Source organism: Schistocerca americana, chromosome 9 (genome assembly GCF_021461395.2).
Source record: "Schistocerca americana isolate TAMUIC-IGC-003095 chromosome 9, iqSchAmer2.1, whole genome shotgun sequence".
NCBI lineage: Eukaryota > Metazoa > Arthropoda > Insecta > Orthoptera > Acrididae > Schistocerca > Schistocerca americana.
The window spans coordinates 20,404,063-20,430,518 of NC_060127.1; the positions used below are offsets into that span (position 1 = coordinate 20,404,063).

A 26,456-nucleotide genomic window follows, 5' to 3' on the forward strand; every position below is an offset into this window, starting at 1 on the left:
TTCCATATTCATCAAATTTCCAGAAGGTGTTTGACACAGTGCCCCACTACAGTCTGTTAATGAAGTTATGAGCATACAGAATAGATTCCCAGACATGTGAATGGTTCGAAAGACTTCTGATGTAATAGAATGCAGTACATTGTTCTCTATAGCAAGTGTTCATCAGACACAAGGCTATAGTTGAGAGTGCCCGAGGGAAGGGTGATAGGACTGTCCTTATTTTCTATATATGTGTAAGGGCATTGCTGCAGCATACGAGGTGCGACAATAAAGTAATGAGACTGATGTGAGAAAAATGTTACTTACCATTTTAGTCAAGTTTAGTGTTGTCTCTGTCAAATTAGTTCCCTTCTGATTGCACACATTTTTTCCAGCACTTCTGCCATTGATGGTAATGTTTCTGGAATTCATCTTCTGTAATATCCTCCAAGAACCTCATCACTGCTTTTTGGACATCTTGTGTTGTTTGAAAATGGTGTCCCTTGACCGCCGTTTTGACTCCTGGAAATAGAAAAAGGTTGCACGGAGCGATATGTGGTGAATAAGGTGGCTGTGGTAGTACTGAAATTTGTTTTGAGTTTAAAAATTGCTGTACTAACAGAGCAGTATGGAATGGCGCATTATCGTGATGCAGAATCCAATTATCAGCAATGTTGGCATGGACACGAACTCTTTTATGAAGTCTTTCTAAAATTTCTTTGTAGTAATATTGGTTAACTGTTTGCCCAGGAGGCAACCACTCTTTATGAACAATTCCCTTGGAAGCAAAGAAGCACACAAGCACGCATTTCACTTTTGACTTTGACATGCGAGCTTTTTTTGGTTTGGGTTATCCCTTTGAGCACCATTGCGAACTTTGGCATTTTGTCTCTGGATCGTACTGAATAAACCAACTTTCATCACCAGTGATAACACAGCTCAATTATTCTGGATTGATTTCCATTTGTTCTAAAAGATCAGCTGCCACATTTTTCTGTGTTTCTCGCTTTTGTGGTGTGAGGTTTTTGGGGACCATTTTTGCACAAATCTTTCTCATACCAAGATCTTCAGTTATTATTAGACGAACTGTTTCTCAGTTGATGTTCAGTTCTTCTGCAGTCATTTTCACGGTTAATCTTTGCTCAGATCGTACGAGTTCACGCACCCTGGCCAAGTTGACATCCGTCGTGAGGTTGATGGTCGTCCACTGCGGTCTTCATCTTCAACATTCATTCTGCCTTCACTAAACATTTTATGTCAACAAAAAACTTGAGCTCTTGAGATAACCTCCTCTCCAAAAGCCTTCTGAAGCTTACCGTAAGTTGTTGTCAAGTTTTCACCCAATTTGACGCAAAAAGAAATGGCATACTGTTGTGCAATATTCTGCAGTTCCATTTCCGTAACGAGAGACAACAACACATGTTAACTTATTACAGCACAACTCATGACTGAGTAGTTGCATCAATGTGCCACTTGGACTAGAAGCAGCTTATAGACCAAGGTCAAAGATATTGTGCCTACGCAAGCCTACAGGGTTGCCACATCTTGCAAAAAAAAAATCAGTCTCATTACTTTATTGTTGCACCTCATATACACTGATGAGCCAAAACATTATGATCAGCTGTTTAATAGCTTCTTTGTGTATCTTTGAAACAAGATACAAAAATGATTCTGCATATCAGAGATCCGACAGTTTGCTGGTAGGTTTGTGGAAGTATGTGGCATGAGTTGTCTACACACTGATTTGCGTATGTGATGACGGCATCCGATAACAACTCAGATGAATTCCATAGGATTTATATGAGGTAAATTTGGTCACCGAGACATCAGTGTAAGTTTACTATAATGCTCCTGAAACCACTGTAGCACTGTTCTGGCTCCAAGATACAGACTGTTATACTGCGGAAAGATGACATCACTGTAGGGAAAGACATAAAGCATGAAGGGATGCAGGTGGTTTGCAGCTCTCAGTGTGTCTTTGATTACTACCACAAGTCCCATGCAAGTGCAGGAGAATGTCTCCCAAGGCATAATACTGCTCACACCAGCCTTTTTCCATGGCATGCTGCAGGTTTCGAGCCACTGTTCACCCAGTGACGGCATTTGTGGAGATGACTATTGACCTAGTGTAGCAAAAAGGTGATTCACTCGAAGAGCAGACACATTTCAATTGATCATTGGTCGAATCCAGATGGTCTCATTCCCTCTTGAATTGTAATTGATGATGTTTTTTGGTCAACGTGTGAACACATAAGGATGATCTGCTGCAAAGTTCCTTTTTCAACAACATATGATGAACAATGTGCTCCAAAACACATGTGCGTGCACAAGAATTGTACTCTATTGGCAGAGATGCCACAGATCACCATATATCCTACTGTAGAGAGCAGACATGCCTTGAAACCATATGTTCTGTGACAAGTTGTGGATGTCCAGCCATTTAGCATCTAGTGGCATTTACACTGTCCATCTACATTTTTTAGTAGATGCTCACAACAGTAGCAAGTGAACATTTGACCAGATTTACCATTTTTGAGATACTTGTTCACAGGCTCAGTGTAATAATAATCTGCCCATTGTCAAAATCGCTTACCTCAATGGATTTTCACATTTGCAGCCCACATCTTCACTAGGGTGATACCTCATCTGTGTCTCCTCCGCTTACATACCTTTGTTACCATGTCATGTGCCTGTAACACCACAAGGTGGCACCCAATGCCCCAATAGACAGTGGTCATAATGTTTTGGCTTATTAGTGAATGTACAGTATCACATATTGATGCCACACCACAGGCGTCACGAAGTTGGCAATAGAATTGCAAGTTTCTGTCAGGGATCTGGCAGACCCAATGGTGCATGCCCGTTGAGCCATGCCGCTGTATCACTAGTGCCCTCTGCAACCACAATACAGGATGGCCGGCAGTAATCACTCGGCCCACTCCTGCTTGGAGCTTCTTCACTATGTGATGCCATGAAGATGACTCCTAGCTATGACTCTGACACCATTGTTCATGATTATGTTCAGAGAGCCTCATCCTTGTTGCTTTGGATGAGCTGGACTCTGCCTCTTGTTGCTTTATTTGTAATGAATCTTCTTTCACTTGGAGAAACACAAAATAAGTAAATCTTGTGTTTGTTGTGTTAACTTGTTCACTAATCATTTCTGCTCCTATCCAGCTTTCCTACAACAATTGTAGCCCACCTCTCCTTACTGTTGCATACGAAGTCTTACACAATATCCACTGTAGCGCAACTCCAATGTTGGTATATAAGCACAAACATGTAGACAATGAATTGGTGTGGTATTCATGTCTTCCCAACATACCGGGTGATCAAAAAGTCAGTATAAATTTGAAAACTTAATAAACCACGGAATAACGTAGATAGAGAGGTAAAAATTGACACACATGCTTGGAATGACATGGGGTTTTATTAGGAGAAACAAAAGAAAAGAAAAAAAAACTAAGTTCACAAAATGTCCGACAGATGGCGCTGGACAGCAAAACATCAGTGACTGCGCATGACAATCGTGTATAAAATGAGCTGTAATGAAGGAGAGAGAGAATCAGATACACCAGCAGTCGTAGCATGTTGACGTTACCTAAAAGGTGCTTTTAGTGAAGCTGTATTATCAGAATGGGGAATGTGCTAGTTCAGCATCACGATCCTATCGCCATAGGAAGGGGATTCGAACAGGTAAAGGTCCATTGACAAATGCAGCTGTGGCGAGAATGATTTTGAAGTTTGAAACCACGGATTGTTTAGATGATAGACCCGTAGTGGCCGACAGGGCACAAGGCTTAATGCTGCTGAGACAGTTCAGGAAGAAATGGAGACTGTAGCAGGTTCGTCTATGCACAGGGAAGTCAACGCTCGTGCAGTCGCACGTCACACTGGCATTCCATACACTACTGTTTGGTTGGCACTTAGGCGTACACTCTGATGCTATCCGTACAAAATCCATTGGCATCATGAACTGTTACCTGGCAATTTAGTGAAGTGGAGGGCATTTGTGGTGTGGGTGTTTCAAAAGATGGCAGAAGATGACGATTGGTTGAGTAATGTGTTGTGGACCGACGAAGCTCATTTCATGCTCCGAGGGTCTGTCAACACCCACAGCTGCAGAATTTGGGCTACCGAAAATCCTAGAACTGTCATCGAAACTCCATTGCATGACAAGAAAGTCATGGTATGGGTTGGATTTACCACATCTACCGTTATCGGGCCTTTTTTCTTCAAGGAATTGCGCAATTCTGGTTTTGTAACTGATACTGTGATGGGTGAGAGGTACGCCGATATGTTACAGAATTGCATCATCCCCAGCCTGGCTGATAAACACCTGCTGGAACGTACGATGTTTATGCAGGATGGCGCTCCACCCTATATTGCTAGATGCATGAAAGATCTCTTGTGCGTGTCATTTGGTGATGATCGTGTGCTCAGCCGCCACTTTTGTCATGCTTGGCCTCCCAGGTCCCCAGACCTCAGACCGTGCGATTATTGGCTTTGGGGTTATCTGAAGTCGCAAGTGTATCGTGATCGACCGACATCTCTAGGGATGCTGAAAGACAACATCCTACACCAATGCCTCACCATAACTCCGGACACGCTTTACAGTGCTGTTCACATTATTATTCCTCAACTACAGCTATTGTTGAGGAATGATGGTGGACATATTGAGCATTTCCTGTAAAGAACATCGTCTTTGCTTTGTCTTACTTTGTTATGCTAATTATTGCTATTCCAATCAGATGAAGCGCCATCTGTCAGACTTTTTTTGAACTTTTGTATTTTTTTGGTTCTAATAAAACTCCATGTCATTACAAGCATGTGTCTCAATTTGTACCTCTCTATCTACATTATTCCATGATTTATTCAGTTTTGAAATTTATACTGACTTTGTGATCACCCGGTATGTGCAGTAATTGGAGAAATGTGAGCTATGGTGACGTTCTTACTAAATGTGTCCAAAAAGGAGCAACCTGCTGTTAATCTTTTCTTGACTGCTGAAGTACAAACACCAATAGACGTCCATCAGAGAATGAAGAACGTGTATAGGACAGCACGTCTGTCGAAAACCAACTGCGACGAGGGGGGCTACTGCTTCCTGTTAATGCAAGTCCCCACATCACAAATGCAGAAATTATGCCAGCTCAAGTGGGGGACACTTCAGCACCTGCCCTATAGTCCTCATGTCTCCCAATGTGATTATGGTATCTTTCGTCCCTTAAAAAAGGCCTCAAAGTGATCACAGTTTCTGACAGACAAGGGTGGCCAGCAGGCAGTTATAGACTTCTTCACACAGCAAGACACGGTGGTGTTCCAAACAGATATCTTCAACCTGGTGTGCCTCAATGCTCATGACAATTTTGCCTGATTGGCATATTGATTCTGGTCTGTATAGCCTTTAAATGGAAGCTTTTTTATTTCCACTTATACAAAAATGATCTGAAGGACAGGGTGAGCAGCAATCCGCAACCATTTTCTGATGAAACTGTGATGTATGGGGAGGTTCATCATTGGGAGACTGCAAGAGAATAAAAGATGACTTGACAAAATTTCTTGTCAGTGTGCAGAATGGCAGCTAGCTCTAGAAGCAGAAAATAGTTAGTTAATGTGTATGAACAGGAAAAACAATCCTGTAATGTTAAAATACAGCTTCAACAGTGAACTGTTCATAACACCCTTGTGCATTACATATCTGTGTTTAATTGCAAAGTGATGTGAAATGAAATGAGCAAGTAAGGACAGTAGTAGGGAACGTGAATGGTTAACTTAGGTTTGTTGGGAGAATTTGAGGAAAGTGTAGCTCATCTATAAAGGTGACTGCATATAGAACACTAGTTTGGTCCATTCTTGAATACTGCTCAAGTGTTTGGGATCCCAAACTGGTTGAATTAAAGAGGGATTTAACATCCCGTCAACATCAAGGTTAATAGAGAGTTGAATTAAAGAAAGACATTGAAGCAATTCCTAGGCAGGCTGTTAGAATTATTACTGTTACATTCAGTCAACATTTGAGTATTATCGAGATGCTTCATGAAGTCAAGTAAGAATCTCTGGATGAAAGACAATGCTCTTTTTGTGGAAACATGATTGAGAAAACTTAGAGAACCAGCATTTGAGGGTGACTGTAGACTGATTCTACTGCTGCCAATTTACATTTCACGTAATGATCATGAAACGGAGGTAAGAAAAATTAGGGCTCATATGTAAGGATATAGGCAGTCGTTTTTCCCTTGCTCTATGTGTGAGTGGAATAGGAAAGGAAATGACTAGTAGTGGCATAAGGTAAGCTTTGCCACGCACCGTATGGTGTCTTATAGAGTGTGTATGTAGGTGTTCATGTAGAAGTGGTTTAAGACTAAAGCCAAATGTAAAGTGCTGTAACACGATTCACGTTTTCCGTCGCACTTCACATAGTGTAGACCGGGGAACTGCCTGCTAGGCATGTCCCGTGTGAACTGACTGGGCACAGCCCATGCTGCCTGAGTTGTTGTTGTTCCACCGGCAGAGGGCGCAACCAAATTCTCGCATGCCCTCTGGTGGATGGGACTTTACTTGCGGCAACTACTGTCCATGACGCGCCGTGCCGACGTGCGCCTCCCGCGATCTTTCTGGTGGCTACTGCATAAAGTATGCACATGTTTCCTTGAGTATGTCAAAAATGGAAGGAAAAAGTTGACTCACTGCATAGTCTGTCATAGGACGAGAAGAAGCATGGTGTGCATTCTGTTCCCTTTGTATATTAATGACTTTGCAGGCAATAGTGTGGTGATATTTTTCTCATTTTTGCAGCCAGATTGTGCAATCATCTAGAAAATATTTCCACTGTCTTACCTCTCTGCCATCTTCAGGTGAGAATGCTGTTTGCTGATCTCACCAGAACTGATTTATATTGTGTCCAGATGATTGCATGGTCCAGCTGCAGGCTTGAGAAGAATATTATGAGTTAATATGCTGGGAAAGATCCAATTAACATATGCTATGCTGACTGGTTGCTAATAACAGATCTTGGGAGTTCCATAGAAATGCTGTATTGAATCCAAACTCTTTATTATGCATTTCAGGTGTGGCCCATCACCAGAGAGTCTGCTAAAAAATACATACATTGTGAGCAAAAAATATTTCAAGACCCACGCATTAAGGCAAAATAAGTGACAGACAAATTTACAGAATACATAACAGTGTACTATAAAAAGGTTGTGTAAGTACTGGAATATAGTGCATAACATTTCATGGAGAAAAGAAGTCAAGTGTAATGGTTGAACAAGAAAACTACATTGAACAAATCATGCTAACCAGAGTGAAATAAACTAAAATCCCACCAGACAGTGTGCTGAACTTAACACACCAGACAATGTCAAATACAAGAAAAATTACAGATAGTAACAAAAAGGTTACAATTAGCCATGTATGACAACAAATATCATCAAACTTCAAAGCATTAATAGGACAAACTACATAGTACAGTGTAATACCTAAAATACATATGTATTAAAAAGCATTAACAAATCATAATAGTAGCTTATACAGGCTATGCAATTCAAACTATAGTCAGGGATACAATGTGTGGAGGGAAGAAGTTATTTTTATAAAAAAAAAATATTTTAACACAAGCACAAAGATTCAAATTTGAAGTCATACAATAAAACTATAGGAATTAATCATAAAACAATTAGTGAAAAAGCTGCTACACAGGAGCATGCTGCATTCAGAGTAGCATGACTGCAGTCCTTGGCCTCATTTTTAGAATGAAAAACCAAAATATATTTCACACAATAATCAAAACTGATGAAAGTACATAGGCAAATAGCAATCTCAGTAGGATCTCCTTGCATATAAAATCAGTGCGAGCAAAAATTACAAGGACAGCAATTAAAAAAATTATTAGCAAACCATCAAATCTTTGTTAAAAAGCACCAAAAGAAGGAGCACTGTGCTGAGATTGGCAATACCCAGTCATCAGTTATATTTATACATAATAACATGAGACAGACTTCAGCCAATAAAATTCTGTCAGGCAAACTAGGAAAGCTAGACACACATTTTTTTTATGAAGGGTCATATGGGCACCCCAAAAACCAGTATCCATTCATGTAGAAATAATTCAGTGAAACAAACAGAAGTGTGATAAATGAGAGATGTGAAGGCAGCAGCCCTAAGTGAGATCATTAAAGTAACACATCATCAAAGATATTAAAAAAACAATTTGTGTTGCTCACAGTCTCCTAGTTAATTATAGTGCTGAGATCTAATTTGTGGTGCACATACACTTAGAGTTCCTTAAGGCTATCAAGTTCCCTACCCTTAGGTGGGTGTATGATTTTTGAATCTTCGTGTGTTGATGGTAGAACATAGCCTTTTGTTTTTAAATGTCAGCTGAGTGCACTATTGTAACTTCTGTACGTGTGCTCTCTAAACCTTGTTATGGACTTCCTTTTTACTTTTCTTTGTTATGTACATTGGTATGTATTCTGTAAATTTGTCTGTCACTTATTTTGCTTTACTGTGTGGGTCGTGAAATATTTTAGTCACATGAAGTATGTATTTTACGTTCTACATCTACATCTATATTTAAACAGATACTCTATAAATCATACTTAAGTGCCTGGCAGTTGATTCATCAAATCACTTTCACAATGTTTCTCTGTTGTTAGTCTCGAACAGCATGCAGAAAAAATGAACACCTATAGCTTTCTGTGCGAGCTTTGATTTCCCTTATTTTTGTATGATGATCGTTTCTCACCATGTACGTTGGTGCCAACAAAATATTTTTGCATTCAGAGGAGAAAGTTTGTGATTTAAATTTTGTGAGAAGATTCCACCACAAAGAAAAATGCTTTTGTTTTAATGATGACCCCCCAAATCCTGTATCACATCAGTGACACACTCTCCTCTGTTTCATGGTAAAATAAAACATGTTCCTCTTCTTTGAACTTTCTCGGTGTACTCTGTTAATCCTATCTGGTAAAGATCCCAGACCATATACCAGTACTCCAAAAGAGGGGAGATAAGGTTAGTTGTAGGCAGTCTATGCAGTAGACATGTTACATTTTCTACGTGTTCTGCCAATAAAATGCAGCCTTTAGTTTGAATTCCCAGCTGCATCTTCTGTGTGTTCATTCCAACTTAAATTGTTTATAATTGTAGTTTCCAGGTATTCAGTTGAATTTACGCACTTTAGATTTGTCCGATTTAATGTGTAACCATAGCTTAACGGATTCCTGTTAGCATTCATGTGGATGACCTCACACTTTCCATTATTTATGGTCATCTGCCAATTTTCACACCCTACAGATATCTTATGTAAATCATTTTACAATGTGTTTACTGTAGTAGACGATAAATGACAGCATTGTCTGAAAACAACCTAAGGTGGGTGCCTTATCTCCTAAATCATTTTTATAGATAAGGAATAACAGAGGACCTATAACACAACCTTGGGGAATGCCAGAAATTACTTCTGTTGTATTCGATGACTTTCCATCAATTACTGCGAACAGTGACCTCTCTGGCAGGAAATCACAAATCCAGACACACAACTGAGATGATATTCCACAAGCATGTAATTTCACTACAAGCCACTTGTATAGTACAGTATCAAAGGCCTTATGGAAATCTAGAAAATGGAATCAGTTTGAAATCTGTTGTCAATAGCACTCAACACTTCATGTGAATAAAGAGCTTGTTATGTTCCAGAAGAACAGTGTTTTCTGTATTCATGTTGACTGTGTGTCAACAGACCGTTCTCTGCAAGGTAATTAATAATGTTTGAACACAATATATGTTCCAAAATCCTGCTGAATATCAATGTTAGTGTTATTAGGCTGTAATTTAGTGGATTACTCCTATTGTCTTTCTTTGATACTGAACAGTTGTACATGAGTGTTAAGTATGGAGCTATTGCACCAGTACACTCTGAAGGTAACATAATCTATATACAGTCTGGACCAGAAGACTTGCTTTTATTAAGTGATTTAAGTTGCTTCACTACTCCAAGGATATCTTCTTCCAAGTTACTCATGTATACATAGATGTTTATTGGATTAACCTCATGCACAACTTCAAGTAGCAGTTGCAGTGTTGGGAAATCCCTCATAGTCATAATATTAATAGTAGCCTCAGACATTCTGCAGATTATGCAATTGTCTGTAATGAAATGCTATCTGAAAAAAAGCTGTACAAATGTGCAACCAGATCTTGATGTGCTTTCAAAGTAGTGCAGGGATTGGCAATTTGTATATTGTAATGTAAAATTATTTACTTCAAAATATTCTGGATGATGGTCATACTAGTAAACCCTTTTGCTGCTGCTTGGATTTTCCTGCAGTTCTGTGGATGTCCAAATGCATCATAAGCCACTGACTCTCATTGCTGCAGACAAATTACTTCCATGTCTCACCGAATAAAAATGTTTTGAGTATTTATCATACACCATATGTGCCTCATTGCATGCTATCATTTGCATAGAACCTCATTTTGATATCTTGAATCATTTATGAGATGTGATGATTGTTATGACCACATGATTTGTGATTTGAAAGGATGGGAATGGGCGCTTTGCGCGAGACTGATTTTTGGATATGAAACCCATTAACTTGAGAACAAAATGAGATAGTGTTCTGCTCTCAATTTTAAATAAATTTTTTATATCTTATCCATATTTCCTTCACTGCAATGTGTGAATCCATCCAATATGGTCATGAGCTGAGGAGAGGTGATGCAGTGACATAATGCTGTTAGCAAAGGCACTCATGTCAGTTGTCTGCTGCCACAGCCCATTAACATACATTCATGCTATGTCCCACATCTATTTCTATGGTTATGTTATGCAGTGTTGCTTCTCTGTTAGCACTTACATCTCTACACAAACACCACTGCTCTCGGTTGTTAAGTGAAGGCTGTCAGCCACTGCATTGTCCTTGGTAAGAGGTAATGCTTGAAATTTGGTATTCTTGGCACACTCTTGACACTGTGTATCATGGAATATCGAATTCCCTATCGATTTCTGAAATGGAATATTCAATGTCTCTAGTCTGACTACCATTCTACATTCAAAGTCTGTTAATTCCTATCATGTGCCCATAATCATGTCGAAAACCTTTTCACATGAATAACCTGAATATAAATGACAGCTCCGCCAATGCCCTGCCATTTTATACCATGCATGCATGATACTACCCCGATCTGTGTATGTGCACATTGTTATCCCATGATTTTTGTCACATCACTGTAATCTGTTAAGGAGAAGATGTATTGAGATTCTGGTGTAGTAATTATTACTATTATTTCCTTCCCCTTCCCTCCCCTCCCATCTCCTCTCCGAGGTCTGTTTGAGATCTGGCCCATTGCAGAACCACCACTCTTTGCAGCCAGATGCCAAACCCATAGTAAAAGTCAGAGCCTGTATGATGATTGCTAGAATTATGATAATTTTGTTCTTGTTCCAGGTGACCTGAATGCAGATAAGCTGCTGTGTGAAGCACTGAATGCACACTGGGGCTACCGTGCTACACTGCTCACAGTTGCTGCTTTGCTGCCTCTGTGCACCAAAGATGTGGTCAGTATAAACCATGTGACTGTTGTTTTAGAACATGTTGGATTGATTTTAGCTACCATGTTACTGGCTAGCACAGTTACAAACTACCCATATCATCATTCGAGAGGCAAAATTCCAATACTGCCAACACACATGCATAAAACCTAGGAAATTATTCCTGAATTTTAGAACTAACAGTTCCTTCCTTGGTGAGGAGAGAGTAATAAGATGTGGAAGGTTAAAAACAAGGGCAGTTCACTCAAAACCCCTACATGAAAGTGACCTACGTGTTGTGAATATAAGGACAAACAAGATCTTTGTGGCAGATTAAATCTGTGTCCCTGATTGGGACTTGAACCAGGGACCTTTCACTTTTGTGGGTAAGTTCTCTACTGACAGAGCTATCTGAGCACATTACATGACTCACACTCCTACTCATACTTCTGACAGTATGCCTCTGTTATCATCCAAACTACTCTGAAGTTCTCTGGCATATTTTGTGGTGGGACTAGCATCTGTGGAAGAAATAGTGTTAAGAAATTCATTCTGGAAATGATCCCCCAGACTGAAGCTAAACTATTTATTTCCAGTTTCCTTTCTTTTAGGTGTGCTAGTGCTGCAAGGTATGCAGGAGAACTGTGAAGGTTGGAAGCTAGGAGAGGTACCAGTGGATGTAAAGCTATGATGCCAGATCGTTGAGTTTTGCTTGGGTTATTCAGTCAATAGAGCATTTGCCCATGAAAGGCAGTGGCACCAGGTTCATACCCCAGTCTTGCACAGTTTTAGTCAGTCATGAAGAAGTTTCAAATCAGCACGTACTCCATGGAAGAGTGAAAATTTGTTCTGAAAGATCTGTGTTGTTCTTGTTCTTGGATCTCAGGACCTTACTGGCTGTGTGTTCTCTGATGGGTATGTAAAGCAATTGTGGCAATGGAAACTCTTTCATAATTATTGGCAAACTACTGCTAGAGCAGGTGTTTATTTGAGTAGCCATTCTTTTCTTCTGAGCCTAATTTTTTTGGCACTGGTGTTCTAAGCATCCAGGTCTTCACAAATGGGTTTATGCCGTGTTTGTCGATTATGTGCAGTAGCCTCACAGACTTCTATCAGGTTTTTTTGTGTGTTGCATTTCAGGATATCTTTATACCTTTTAAACTGACCTCTTGATATTTTAATTGGTGAACAATATCCGAGAATCAATTGAACAAGGAATTTGCAAGGGATTCCTTTGCAGGAGAGTTACAGTTCCTTAATACGGCTACACTTACCCGACATTCCACCTTAATTGTTCCAGACAGGCATTCCTAGATTCTAGATGGTAGTGAATGATTCTGTTGACTTGCTGGTTACATACAGAAACCAGTTGTTATTGACAGTGGCATCCATTCCATTATTTCTGAAATCTAGTTCCTTATGCAGTCATTTGCTTGTCAACATTTCGTAATTGTTTTCCCAAGCCACCCTTACAGTCCACATATATGCATGTGACTTGGACTGCCAAACCTGTTTCACATTATTTCTAATTTCAAAATAGGCTGGTGGTACTGAATGTCATACATTGTGTTTTTGTTTTTGTAAATTTTTATTGTTTTTAAAGAATGGCATCACAAAACCACCAAAAGCTGTCTTATTGTGTGTTTATTTAGAGATGGCCTATCTCGGTCAAGTAACCATCTTTAAGTCACAGATAACTTTACACATATTTGGCTGCCCCTACCAATGTCATTTTATGCAAGCCACAATGTTATATTGGGCATTCAACAACCACATGCAAGATTTTTACATTCTCTGAGTTGCTATATGCAAACTATTAGTCCTACAGAAAAAAATGGATAAGGCCTTTTTGTAGGAAATTTAATGGAGTTGGATTTTGTGCTGGGACATGTTTTTGCTAGAAGCCACAGTTTTTGAGCTATTCAAGTAAAATGTACAAAAGTGACCTTCGATGCATCCTGACTCTCACACTGGGCCCCACTGTTCAGTACTACTTCTATTATGTTGTTTATGACACTCCCTCCTACCACTGTACAAAAAGTTGCAAGTGCACAATTTATTTCCCATGTTTGACCTTTTTTGGTCATGACTGGCCTTGCTAAACAACCGGCTTTGTTGAACAATTACACACTGTAAAATTTATGTTGGTGTAAATTTTACCTAACAGTTTTGTGAATTTTAACAGTGTAAAATAAACAGTTACATCACTGTATTTATCAGGCCTTCTGACTGTTAAGCTAGTGTGTTTGTAAAGGTTAAGTTTGGACCTAATTTCAACATAATTTACAAAAGTTGTTTTTCTTTCATTACCCTCATGGTTACATTAAAATTAATATTGTTAATGAAATAGCCTATTACGCTGATAGCATAATTCCCCAATCAACAGTGGCCCAGAAAGGTAAAATACTGGAAATAGTTTGTGTAGTCAAAATGTTTTGTACAATGATAGAACAGAGCATCATGAACAACAAACTAGAAATCCTGACTGGTGGGATGAGCACGTGGGGAGGGGGGAGTGGGGAGTAGGTGCGTTTCGAGGTGACTTTCATGCATTTTTCTCTAATAACTGAAAACTGTGGCCTCCAGTGAAAACATATCCAAGCACAAAATTTAACTACATTAAATTTGCTACAGAAATGTCCCATTCATTTTTTTCTGTAGGACTAATAGTTTGCGCATACTGGCCGAGAGAATAAGAAAACTTCATGCACGGTTTTTGAAGGCCAGAAATAATATTGTGTGTTACATAAAATGACATCAGTAGGGGCAGATGAATCATCCTGTATAATTGTGATCAGCGCTCATTACATACTTTATGTCAAGGGTATAAAGCTATGTGTGTCTTTAAGGTGATCTTGACCAACTTTGTTGGTTGCTCATTACATCTTTTGGTGGCTTTATGATGTCATTTTTTAAATACATTGAAGCTGTTCAGCACTGTTTAAGAAAATATTTTGTTACTGGTTTCTGATAAGTAGTCTCTAAAATTAATACACTGCCTGACAAAAAAAGTGAAGTGCCTAGAAGACATGGTTGGATGTCAATGTAACTTTATCCAAATACACACCATCAGTGGGCATGTAAATGATTTAGAGTTGCATCTCTCTCTGACAGGTAGGATGGCCACCAGATTGCACTGGTATTGTTCACATTTGGCATTGTTACCATGCCTGGTAGGGTATATAATGGGTGTGAACAGTGTCGGATGTTGAGTGACCATCATGAAGGACACAGAGATGCTGCATGCTTGTGTGAGACACTGTTACCACCACCAGACAGAATTTTTAAGGGACCTCACTCTCAGTCAACATTTGACTGGCTGGCCAGATTTTGAAATACGCGGATTTGTGAAGCATTTAAACATTTGAATGTGACTGTGGCTCCACAACGAATATATTGTGCACCGAGTGTAATGTAGCCCCTCCACATCTGTGTCCACCGTCTGAAAATAAATGAACTGGGTGTCTGGACGTCTTTATAGGTAATTGTTCTCTCTGTAGAATTGGAAGAGCTCTAGTGAGTACTCCGCGATGGTCGAGAAATGAGTCCCCCTCTTCCTTTATCTCAAAACCTTCTGAAAAACAGCTGTTCCCCGTGATGTTCTTGAATAAACCTATTGTGGCCCAGCTGTGGTTACTGTGACAATCACATTTTCTAGCAGGGAGACTTGATCTTCCTCAACCAATCACTGCAGTGCAGTACACATTCTGTTCTCTGACAAAACTACACAGAGTGCCTGGAGGTCCTGCAGCCAAACCCCCAGTGCATTTCAAAAGATGAGGGAAGCTTCCTAGTGAAAACAAGCTCCATCTCATCCATAAAATGATTTAGTGGGCGCCGTTTTGCCAGGGTGCGGCAGCATCTAAGAAACGCAACATCCGGAGACATTCGTCATCCCAAGGTACACTGTTCTCATAATAAACACATTAGCTGGGTGCCAGTGCGACACCACTTTACCTGGACCGAAACACAGAATAAGGAGACCAGACTCCCACACAGCGTCCACTCGCTAATAAAGCAGTTAGGCCAGCAGCAGGATGCCTGGCACTGCTAGTTTCTAAAGAAGTTTCATTTCACATTCAGCCTCGGCGTTCCCACCCTCTGACTTGGCCACTAGTGGAACGAGGCTGGCCGCAAGAATGGCGGCCAATAAGCCAGTGCCCTGCCAGGCCCATAGCCCGTTTCAGTGACTCCAAAGGAATCCGTGAACTGTCTTGCTGCTCAGAGAAATTTCTAAAGCTGCCCCTAATGTAATGGTCACCTCCAGCGTCCAAAACTCTGTCTCTAAAGCTGAGTATGATTCTACTACTACTATTCAAGTCATGCAAGTACTGTGAGATCAATCAGTGGTTTAACCTAACCCTAATTGTCCATCAGATTAATATCAGTCAGTGAAAATTTAGATACACCAAAGGCAAATGAAATTGTATGATAATCAATAAAACAAAATGAATAGGGAGGTGCCAGTCAGGTATTACCACAACAGTGGCCTGCCCAGAAGTGTGACTGGGAAGTGTGGTGTACTGATGAATGGCATTGCATCATATTCACCAGTGAATCACAGTTCTGCACTATCCTGGACGAACATTGTTGCTAAATATAGTTATGACCTGGGGAGTGGCCATATTCTCACTATGTTTTGGAGAGGCACAGCAGTGGTACTCTTGTTGTCACAGTGTGGGGAGCTACATGGTATGATTTCAGGCCACATCTGTTAGTAATTGAGGAAACTATGACTGCAGTACTGTATGTCACAAACATTGTGCATCTTCGTTTGTTGCCACTTAGTAAATGAATCGCCTTCATTTACTTCCAGTATGATGGACGTGGAAGAATATGGGCAAATTTTAAACACATTGTAAATCGCGCATTGGAGAAGTATGTACCAAAAAAGTGGATTACGGATGGAAAAGACCTACCGTGGTTTAACAGCGCAGTTTGGAGAATGCTCAGGAAGCAAAGACAGTTGAACTTGCGGTACAAGAAAGATTGGGAGAATGAGGGTAGGCAAAAGTTAGTAGAGATTCGTGCTACTGTAAAAATAGTGATGCACAAAGCATACAACCACTACCACCGTCATACCTTAGCAAAAGATCTTTCTGAAAACGCAAGGAAATTCTGGTCTTATGTAAAATCGGTAAGTGGATCAAGGCTTCCATCCACTCACTCACTGATCAGTCAGGCCTGGCAACGGAAGACAGGAAAACGAAAGCTGAAATTTCAAATTTAGCGTTTGAGAAATCTTTCATGCAGGAGGATGGTACAAACATACTGCCGTTTGAGTCTCGTACAGATTCCCGTATGGAGGACATGGTGATAGACATCCCTGGGGTTGTGAAGCAACTGAATGGGTTGAAAATAAATAAATCGCCAGGTCCTGATGGAATTCCAATTCAGTTTTACAGAGAGTGCTCTACTGCACTGGCTCCTTACTTAGCTTGCATTTATCGTGAATCTCTCATCCAATGTAAAGTCCCGAGTGACTGGAAAAAAGTGCAGGTGATGCCTGTACATAAGAAGGGTAGAATAATGGATCCTCAAAATTACAGACCAATATCCTTGATTCTCGAACATATTCTCAATTCGAATATAATGAATTTCCTTGAGACAGAGAAGTTGCTGTCCATGCATCAGCACGACTTTAGAAAGCATCGCTCCTGTGAAACACAACTCGCCCTTTTTTCACATGATATCTTGTGAACCATGGATGAAGGGTATCAGACGGATGCCATATTCCTTGACTTCCAGAAATCGTTTGACTTGGTGCCCCACTGCAGACTCCTAACTAAGTTATGAGCATATGGGATTGGTTCCCAAATATGTGAGTGGCTTGAAGACTTCTTAAGTAATAGAACCCAGTACGTTGTCCTCGATGGTGAGTGTTCATCGGAGGTGAGGGTATCTTCTGGAGTGCCCCAGGGAAGTGTGGTAGGTCCGCTGTTGCATTCTATCTACATAAATGATCTTTTGGATAGGGTGGATAGCAATGTGCGGCTCTTTGCTGATGATGCTGTGGTGTACGGGAAGGTGTCGTCGTCATTGAGTGACTGTAGGAGGATACAAGATGACTTGGACAGGATTTGTGATTGGTGTAAAGAATGGCAGCTAACTCTAAATATACATAAATGTAAATTAATGGAGATGAATAGGAAAAAGGATCCCGTAATGTTGAAATACTCCATTAGTAGTGTAGCACTTGACACAGTCACGTCGATTAAATATTTGGGCGTAACATTGCAGAGTGATATGACGTGGAACAAGCATGTAATGGCAGTTGTGGGGAAGGCGGATAGTCGTCTTTGGTTCATTGGTAGAATTTTGTGAAGATGTGGTTCATCTGTAAAGGAGACCACTTAAAAAACACTAATACGACCTATTCTTGAGTACTGCTCAAGCGTTTTGGAACCCTATCAGGTCAGATTGAGGGAGCACATTGAAGCAATTCAGAGGCGGGCTGCTAGATTTGTTACTGGTTGGTTTGAGCATCATGCGAGTGTTACAGAAATGCTCCAGGAACTCAGGTGGGAGTCTCTGGAGGAAAGGAGGTGTTCTTTTCGTGAATCACTACTGAGGAAATTTAGAGAACCATCATTTGAGGCTGACTGCAGTACAATTTTACTGCCGCCAACTTATATTTCCCAGAAAGACCACAAAGATAAGATAAGAGAGATTAGGGCTTGTACAGAGGCATATAGGCAGTCATTTTTCCCTCATTCTGTTTGGGAGTGGAACAGGGAGAGAAGATGCTAGTTGTCATACAAGGTACCCTCCGCCAGGCACCGTATGGTGGATTGCGGAGTATGTATGTAGATGTAGATGTAGAATGTATCATGGTGCCAGTTTACAACAGGAAAATGTTCACCCACACATGGTGATTTTCTCTATGAACTGTTGATTGATGTTGAGGTACTCCTGTACCCAGCAAGATCCCCAGATCTGTCCCTGAGAGAAAACGTGTGGGACCAGCTCAGACATCAACTTCATCCCAGTGCAAATATTGGGGATATTGAGGACCAGTTACGACAGTTGTGGACCGGCTTACCTCGAGAGAGGATACAGTGGCTGTATGACATCCTTCACAACTGAACCAGTGCTTGCATCCAGACCAGAGGGCATACAGTGTCATACTGATAAGTGTTCTCTTACTGTCAAGTTCTTTGTAAATCTGACACTATTTTATTATTACTGAAATAATATCACACACCCTCTTAACCCATTACGTTTCATTTCATTGCCTCCTCCCTTTCTGGCTATTCCACTGTGCTTGTCAGACATACATGCATAAAAAAAACTTTTGCATCACCTCAATTCCCAGAACTCCTGAAGACAGACGTTGACTGTTGGATATTGTACCACAGCCACAGTCCGTTTGACTGATTAGAGATGTCACTAAACCTGCCCAAAGATGTAACCAACCATTCATGAGCAGCACCTATTAGACGGAGTGGGTCTGACAGCTGATCAGTTCCAGTTATTCCACCAGGAAGGAGGTACACGGCTTGTGTTGTCTGTAGTTCAACCATGCCTAGACTGTCAATACCGTGGTTCGATCTCATGCACATTGTTACTTTCTGCCAGCAAGGGCTCTCAACAAGGGAAGTATTCAGGTGTCTCAAAGTGAACCTAAACAATGTTGTTCGGACATGGAGGAGATACAGAGAGACAGGAACTGTCAATGACATGCCTCACTCAGACCACCCCAGGGCTACTATTGCAGTGGATGACCACTGCCTATGGATTTTGGCTTGGAGGAACCCTGACAGCAATGCCACCTTGTTGAATAATGCTTTTCGTGCAGCCACAGGACATCCTGTTACAACTCAAACTGTGCACAATAGGATGCGTGATGCGCAACTTCACTCCCGATGTCCATGGCGAGGTCCATCTTTACAACCATGTCACTATGCACCGCGGTACAGATGTGGCCCAACAACATGCCGAATGGACTGCTCAGGTTTGGCATCGTGTTCATCCGCTGTTGAGTATCGCATGTGCCTTCAACCAGACAATCATCGGAGATGTGTTTGGGGGCAACCTGGTCAGGCTGAATGCCTTAGACACACTGTCCAGTGAGTGCAGCAAGGAGGTTCCCTGCTGTCTTGGGGTGGCATTATGTGGGGCCAACGTATGCCGCTGGTGGTCATGGAAGGCACCGTAATGGCTACATGATACTTGAATGCCATCCTCCAATCAATAGTACAATCATATAGGCAGCATATTGGCAAGGCATTCATCTTCATGGATGACAATTCGCGTCCCCATCACCCACATCTTGTGAATAACTTCCTTCAGGATAATGACATTACTCAACTATAGTGGCCAGCATGTTCTCCAGACATGAACACTATTGAACATGCCTGTGATTGATTGAAAAGGGCTGCTTATGGATGATGTGACCCAGCAACAACTCCGAGGGATCTATGCTGAATCACTGTTGAGGAGTGGAACAGTCTGGACCAACAGTGCCTTGATGAACTTGTGGATAGTATGCCACAACGAATACAGGCATGCATTAATGCAAGAGGACGTGCTACTTGATATTAGAGGTACTGGTGTGTACAGTGATCTGGACCAGCACTTCTGAAGGTCTCGCTCTATGGTGGTACAACATGAAATGTGTGGTTTTCATGAGCAATAAAAATGGCGAAAATGATGTTTATGTTGATCTCTATCCCAATTTTCTGTACAGGTTGTGGAACTCTCAGAACTGAGGTGATGCAAACGTGTTTTGATGTGTGTATTTTGTATTGTACCCTTGGGGTATTAATATTTTATTTCCATTGAATTGATGAAGTAATAACCTGACAAACTGTTATAAATGTGCATCTTACCTTTCAGGTTTCAGAAAGCAGTGCAAAGATTGTGGAGATGTTGTTGTCATCTCTCGACAGCCCGACGCTCGCGTCTGCTGGTGCTGATGCTTATCGAGCCTATGTTGGCCTGCTGCCAGGTGTGGAACTGTGGTGGGAGCAGTTCTCTCTGTACGTTTTAAGGATATTGCAGAACCCTGATCCAGAGAAGTACGTGTTATTTCTGAGTGACACTCCTCACCATATAGCTCTTGTATAATGAACAAAACAATGTTACAGACTAGAAAAAGTAATGTGTTACAGTCTAACAGAACTAAATGTATTATAATGTTCATTTTTGATTAATGGTGCCAATGATCATAAAGATGTTGACACTGAATTTCTTGTTATGTCACCTTTCTGATCACTATGTGGAAATTGTTTTGACAGGTAGTAATACATTTTCAAATTGTCATTGCAGCCTTTCCCCCTGCCCTTAAATCTTCAAATTTTTTAAGGTAGCAGGGATCAAATCCAGGAAGCAAATGCTTTTACAGAAACCATACTGCAGTCGCATCCTGTGAAAGTTAGCAGTAGTTGATAAGTGAGTGAGACAGAGTTGTAGCCTATTCCCAAGTTATCCAGTGTGTACATGAAGCAAACAGTAAAAAATTGTGTCAAAAATTCAAAAGGGAATTAAAGTTGAGGGAGAAGAAATAAAATCATTGAGATTTGCTGATAACATTGTAATTTTGTCAGAGGAAGGAAAGAACTTGCAAGACTAGCTGAATGGAGTGTATAGTGTTGGATGCAAGATGCCTCATTTGATTTGAGCTCAGAATAAATTATAGGGATCTAAAACTAACGGATGTTAATGTGGCAGGACAGTAGTATTGTGGATCATTTCTGTTACCCTTCTTGTAGACATTTGTGACCTGCACTTTTTTCAAAGCACTGGGCACTGTTTTTAGTTCAAGTGAATTATGGTATATTATGTTTACAATGAGAGCTAACTCACCTGAAAATTCTGTATAATATCTGACAGGGATCCCATCAGCCTCAGAACCTTGTCTAGTTTTAACATTTTTAATTTTTTCTCAGTGCCACTATGCCTAATGGATCCTTTGTATCATATACAACTGTTTCCGATTTAACTTTTGTTATTAGCATGTGCACAGTTCATATTCTCTAAATATTCAGAAGTTTTCCCATGGTATCTGTTTGTGTTGTCATGGACAGTAGAGAAGTTGTTTGTTAAAGTTCATTGTGGCTGGATTCAGCTCTGTGTTACATTACCAAGGAGACGTTTCAAACATGGTTAAACAAACCTTGAAGCCAATGTTGCATGGAATGCACAAAGAATTCTGTGATGGCAAAGCACACACACATGTCTGATCTGCAAAAACTCCCTTACATAGTATTGCTTAATTTGAGAGATGGAAAAGAAGATGAGGGAAGAATAGTTGATTGTTACTTGACATGAGAAGCAGTAAACAAATGCTACATAGTCGTCCAACTGGTAGTTGTTCAAGATGCACTACATCTTTATGATGTAAAAATAAAAAAGCTAGCACACTTCACTTACATTCACTTCATAATGTGTTATGGGATCATTTTTGGAATAACTCATCAAGCCAAGCTTAAGTTTTCTGACAATGGAGGCTGTGACATTGGGATCACAGGTATACTTCTAACTTTGTACATCTTTAGTAGGTCATTAAACTGACATAATGAGCAAGTAGTAAGATGCAGTACTCTGGCAATTCTGAGAAAGTCACAAGAGAAGTTTACATGTCTATTATGTAACTGATGTACCTGTGCGAAGGTGCCAATTGTAAGCAGTCACTGTGGGCAAGCGGTTAGCATTTGTGTTTTGCAAGTGGGTTGTAGACAAGAAGGTGGTTTGAATCCAGCTACCTTCTAATTTTCAATCTACATTTTTTTTCCTCACTGGTCACATTATTTAATTTATATGACACTTGAGAGGTAATATAATGGGAAAAAAACATGCATTTTCATGAAGTTGTAGTGAACTCCCTATGTGATTTGACTATTTACTATTTGTAATTAAATTTTCAAGGACAAGGGACAAACTTGGAAAGTCCAACTCAAACCTCAATAAATAATGATGTAAGTGATGTTATTCACAATCAGTAATATAGTAAGTCACAATGTGCCAGACCACAAGAGTAATAATGTACAATTACTCGTAGGATGTGCCCTTAACATCACACGTTGCAGGATGGTATTTGTCATACAGACATGGAAAACATAAATTGAAACTTGATGCAAATACACACATTGTTTTCATTGTACTATAACTGAAATTTCATAGAAATTAAATAATATGACCTGTAATAAGGAAAAAAAAGACTAATATTTATGTTTGAGCAGGAGTCGAACTGTCACTGCCTACATGTTCATCTTACGAAGCTCAAACACTAATTACTTGACCACCATAAACTTAGATGTTTGGTGCTTACACACAGATGCATAAGGCACATAACAGATATACAAAATTTCTCTTGTGATTTTCTTCGAATTGGTAGGGTAGTGCACCTTACTACTTGTACATAATGTTGTTTTAATGGCCTACTGGAGGCGTACAAAGCTTGAAGTAAATCTGTGATCCCAATGTCGTGGCCTCCCCTTCTGAGTCCTCGTGAATTATTTGTAGTGTGAACTTGATAACACTAGGTAGAGGCCTCTTCAAAGAACTGGGGATAATATATACTGCTTCCCAATGTAAAAGCGAAGCACCACAGTGACACGGTCAGAAGTCACTGTAACTTCATATGTGTACCCAACGTCAGTGGTATGTAAGTGATTACAGTTGCCATTCTCTGTGATGAGTAAGATGGCCACTAGTGTGTGTTAGTGTTGTTCATGTTTAGTGTCATTACCAGGGCCAGTAGACTATGTAAGAGGCACGAATAGCATCAGAAGCTGAATGACTGCTGTAAAGGACCAGAGATGCCATGTACCCATGTGAGTCAGCGTTACTGGCACCTGACAGAGTTTGGAAGAGATCTCATTGTCAATCCCTATTTAAATGGGTGGTCGAATTGTGACATAATAATTTTGTGGAGCATTTAGATATGACCATGGCCAATGATGCACTGCATGGGTAAATGAATGCACGTGTGCTTGCTGTGAATGTTCTGGATGACCCAATCTGATCACACATAGGAAGATCACTATAATATGAACCAAGCATACCGTAAGCTCTTCATGTCTACGCCTGTCATATGACTAATAATAATGGTGTCCCTGCAAAATTCTGTGTCATATGGAGACTAGCAACAGCTGGAGTAGGGAATTACTGTCCCATGTGTAGGCTGCAGTTGACACCACAGTGGAAACCACTGTATTTGGAGTGGTGTAGTGACCGGGAGTCATGGACTGCTGATGAATGTCATTGCATTATGTTAAGGGTTGAATCATAGCTCTGCACTATCCCAGACGATCACCGTCGCTCTGTGTAGAGATCTGGGGAGATATCCCGTTCCTCCAGTGCGTCTGAGGGGCACAGCAGCATTGCTCCTGGAGTGGAAGAAGCTATTGGATATGCCAAGAATGTGGGAAAAGATAGATTGCTACTTACTGTAAACATGACATGTTAAGCTGCAGACACTCACAATTAAAAGACGCTTACACATAAGCTTTCAGGCACAGCCTTTATCAGAAAAAGAGAAACATACACAATTGATTGACACAACCAAGCACACTTCAAACACACATGACTGCCAGCTCTGGCAGCTCAGGCCAGAATGCCAGAATGGTATGTCATGTGCATTACGAGTTACCTCTTGTGTGGTGGTATCGTGGTGCCATTTTTCAACAGGACAATGCTCATCCACACTCGACACGTGTCTGCGTGATGTTGATATGTCCTCTGATAGAACATGTGTGAGACCAGCTCAGATGTCAACTCTGTCTCAGAGCCAATATCCAGTATATCAACGACCAGCTACAATGGTTGCAGGCCATCTTGTATCGGCAGAGAATACAATGGCTTTATGACAACCTTCACAGCCAAATCAGATCATGCATCCTGGCCACACAGGTGCTATGTCATGCTTATAAGTGTGCTCAAACTGCCAAGTTCTTTATAAATTTGTATGAGTACTTCGTTTTTTTTTTTTATTTCAGGCAGAGTTTTTACCCCCTAAATGAATTTGTTATGATGAGGATGATGATGATGGTGATGATAATAATAATATGGCATAAATTATCTCTTCTTCAGACCAGTTGCTCAGTTCACAGAATCAATACTGGGTATAAGAATAACATTCACAATTATTTAAAGTTCCTTTGGTGCAGAAAGATGTCCATTATTTAGGGAAACACGCTTTCAATAACTTTCGAGCAGCCATAAAAAGTTAAACTACCAATAAAATTCAGTTTAAGAGGCAACTTGAGGATTTATTGGTGGCCAACTCTTCTACTTCATTAATGAGTTTCATAGTAAAATCAATTGATTTGTGTATATTATTAGCAATTTCAATTAACATTAGTATTATGTAAAATCTGACATCTGTATATCTTCAACACATCAAAGTTATCAGTGTAATTAAGTGTTGTAAAGCAGTTTTCTTATGATGATGGATGAGTTCCATAGCCTAAGAATAATCATATACATCTCAGTATATTGTTATAAATATAATAGGGAAACATTCCACGCGGGATTCAAATTAATGATATGAATATAATAGGGAAACATTCCACGCGGGAAACATTCCACTTAATGATATGAATATAATAGGGAAACAATATTGTTAGTTTCATGTTTTGTAACAAGTTTGTTATTACCTCTTAAATGAAATTCTATACCTGTAATAAGTGTTTTGACTTATTCCACATCCATGAGGACCATCGTAGTTAGTATATGTGGTAAGGATCTCTCTCTCTCTCTCTCTCTCTCTCTCTCTCTCTCTCTCTCTCTATCTCTCTCTCCCTCACACATGCACACACACTCTATGTATGTCTTATGTACTGCTGTTTTGTGACATGTTCTAAATCCTTAAGGATCTGCTCACTATGGGTCAATGGAACAAAAGGAACATCTAATCTAATCCTCCTATAACTGACCACGAAAGCCAAGTGAGAGGTGACAGAAATGCTAGAGCTTACCATCTCCAATAGGATCATGTGTAACAAATCTCTCTCGTATTTATATCCATATTCAGGTGACAACAGTTTTTATGGCTGAATTGAAGGAAATATTTGTCCATACCCTGAATCAGGAGAGACACACAGCAGGCCAAAAAATTGTTCTTGATGTCAACATGCATACCTGTTACCCTTGGTTATATTGTTTCTTTTTCAGCAATTACATTATTTTCAGGTATGTGCATGTATCTTACCATTCTCGACTACAAGAGCCGTAATTTTTTTCAGATGGGTTTTAGTGACTGACAACATGTCTGCAGATGTTTGTGAACTCTTAAATGATGGTGTCTCAAATGTGTTGATTATGCCATCTTGATGTGCACCGCATCACATGTCTCTACTTGACAGCAGTTGTAATCTGTATTCCATGGCCACCAGCTCTAAATGTGGTTTACATGAACATACAATTCTAGGTCAGAAACTGTATTGAAATTTTTGTTGAAAGTTGTATTACAAAGAATCAGTTATTTGTAATGCAGTGAAAATATGTGATATTGATTTTTTATTTCAGTTATATTGTATTTATAATAAAATTGAAAGCTATTTCAATTTCTATAGTTCTTTTCTTTTACTTTTGTATTCGTCTTTCCTAAAACTTGATTTTTATCGTATGTTCCCCTTGTTCCTCGGCTGCTGTCGCCAAATTATGGTTATTGGTGATGGTGGATCACAATGGGTCAGAAATTGTCAGTTCATATGCGCATGATGGAAAACCTGATAAGTAAGGATAGTAAAGGAAATTTTATGTAGCTTCTTATGACTAACTAGTGTTAAATTTCAAAGTACCCTACAGTATAGGAGAAACAGTTTATACAATACTCTGACGAAAGTTATTTGCCTCTATGGGGATGTTAGCCATGGGAATTCTGCTGATATCTTCTTCTTAAAAGAAATATACTGTGTTGTATTCTCTCTCTTTTATTTTGATTCCTGTATTTAATAATGCAAACACTACATAATAACCATTACCCTGTTCTCAA

General features: G+C 40.0%; 1 protein-coding gene across 1 annotated transcript in view; it reads left to right on the forward strand.

Moving 5' to 3' along the window:
- Window positions 1-26,456, forward strand: part of LOC124550841 — a 382,565-nt gene that overhangs the window by 140,231 nt on the left and 215,878 nt on the right. The window contains exons 10-11 of the mRNA XM_047125569.1: window positions 11,433-11,542; window positions 20,354-20,535. Of these exons, the coding sequence (XP_046981525.1) occupies window positions 11,433-11,542; window positions 20,354-20,535 (292 nt within the window). The remainder of the gene's footprint in view (window positions 1-11,432; window positions 11,543-20,353; window positions 20,536-26,456) is intronic.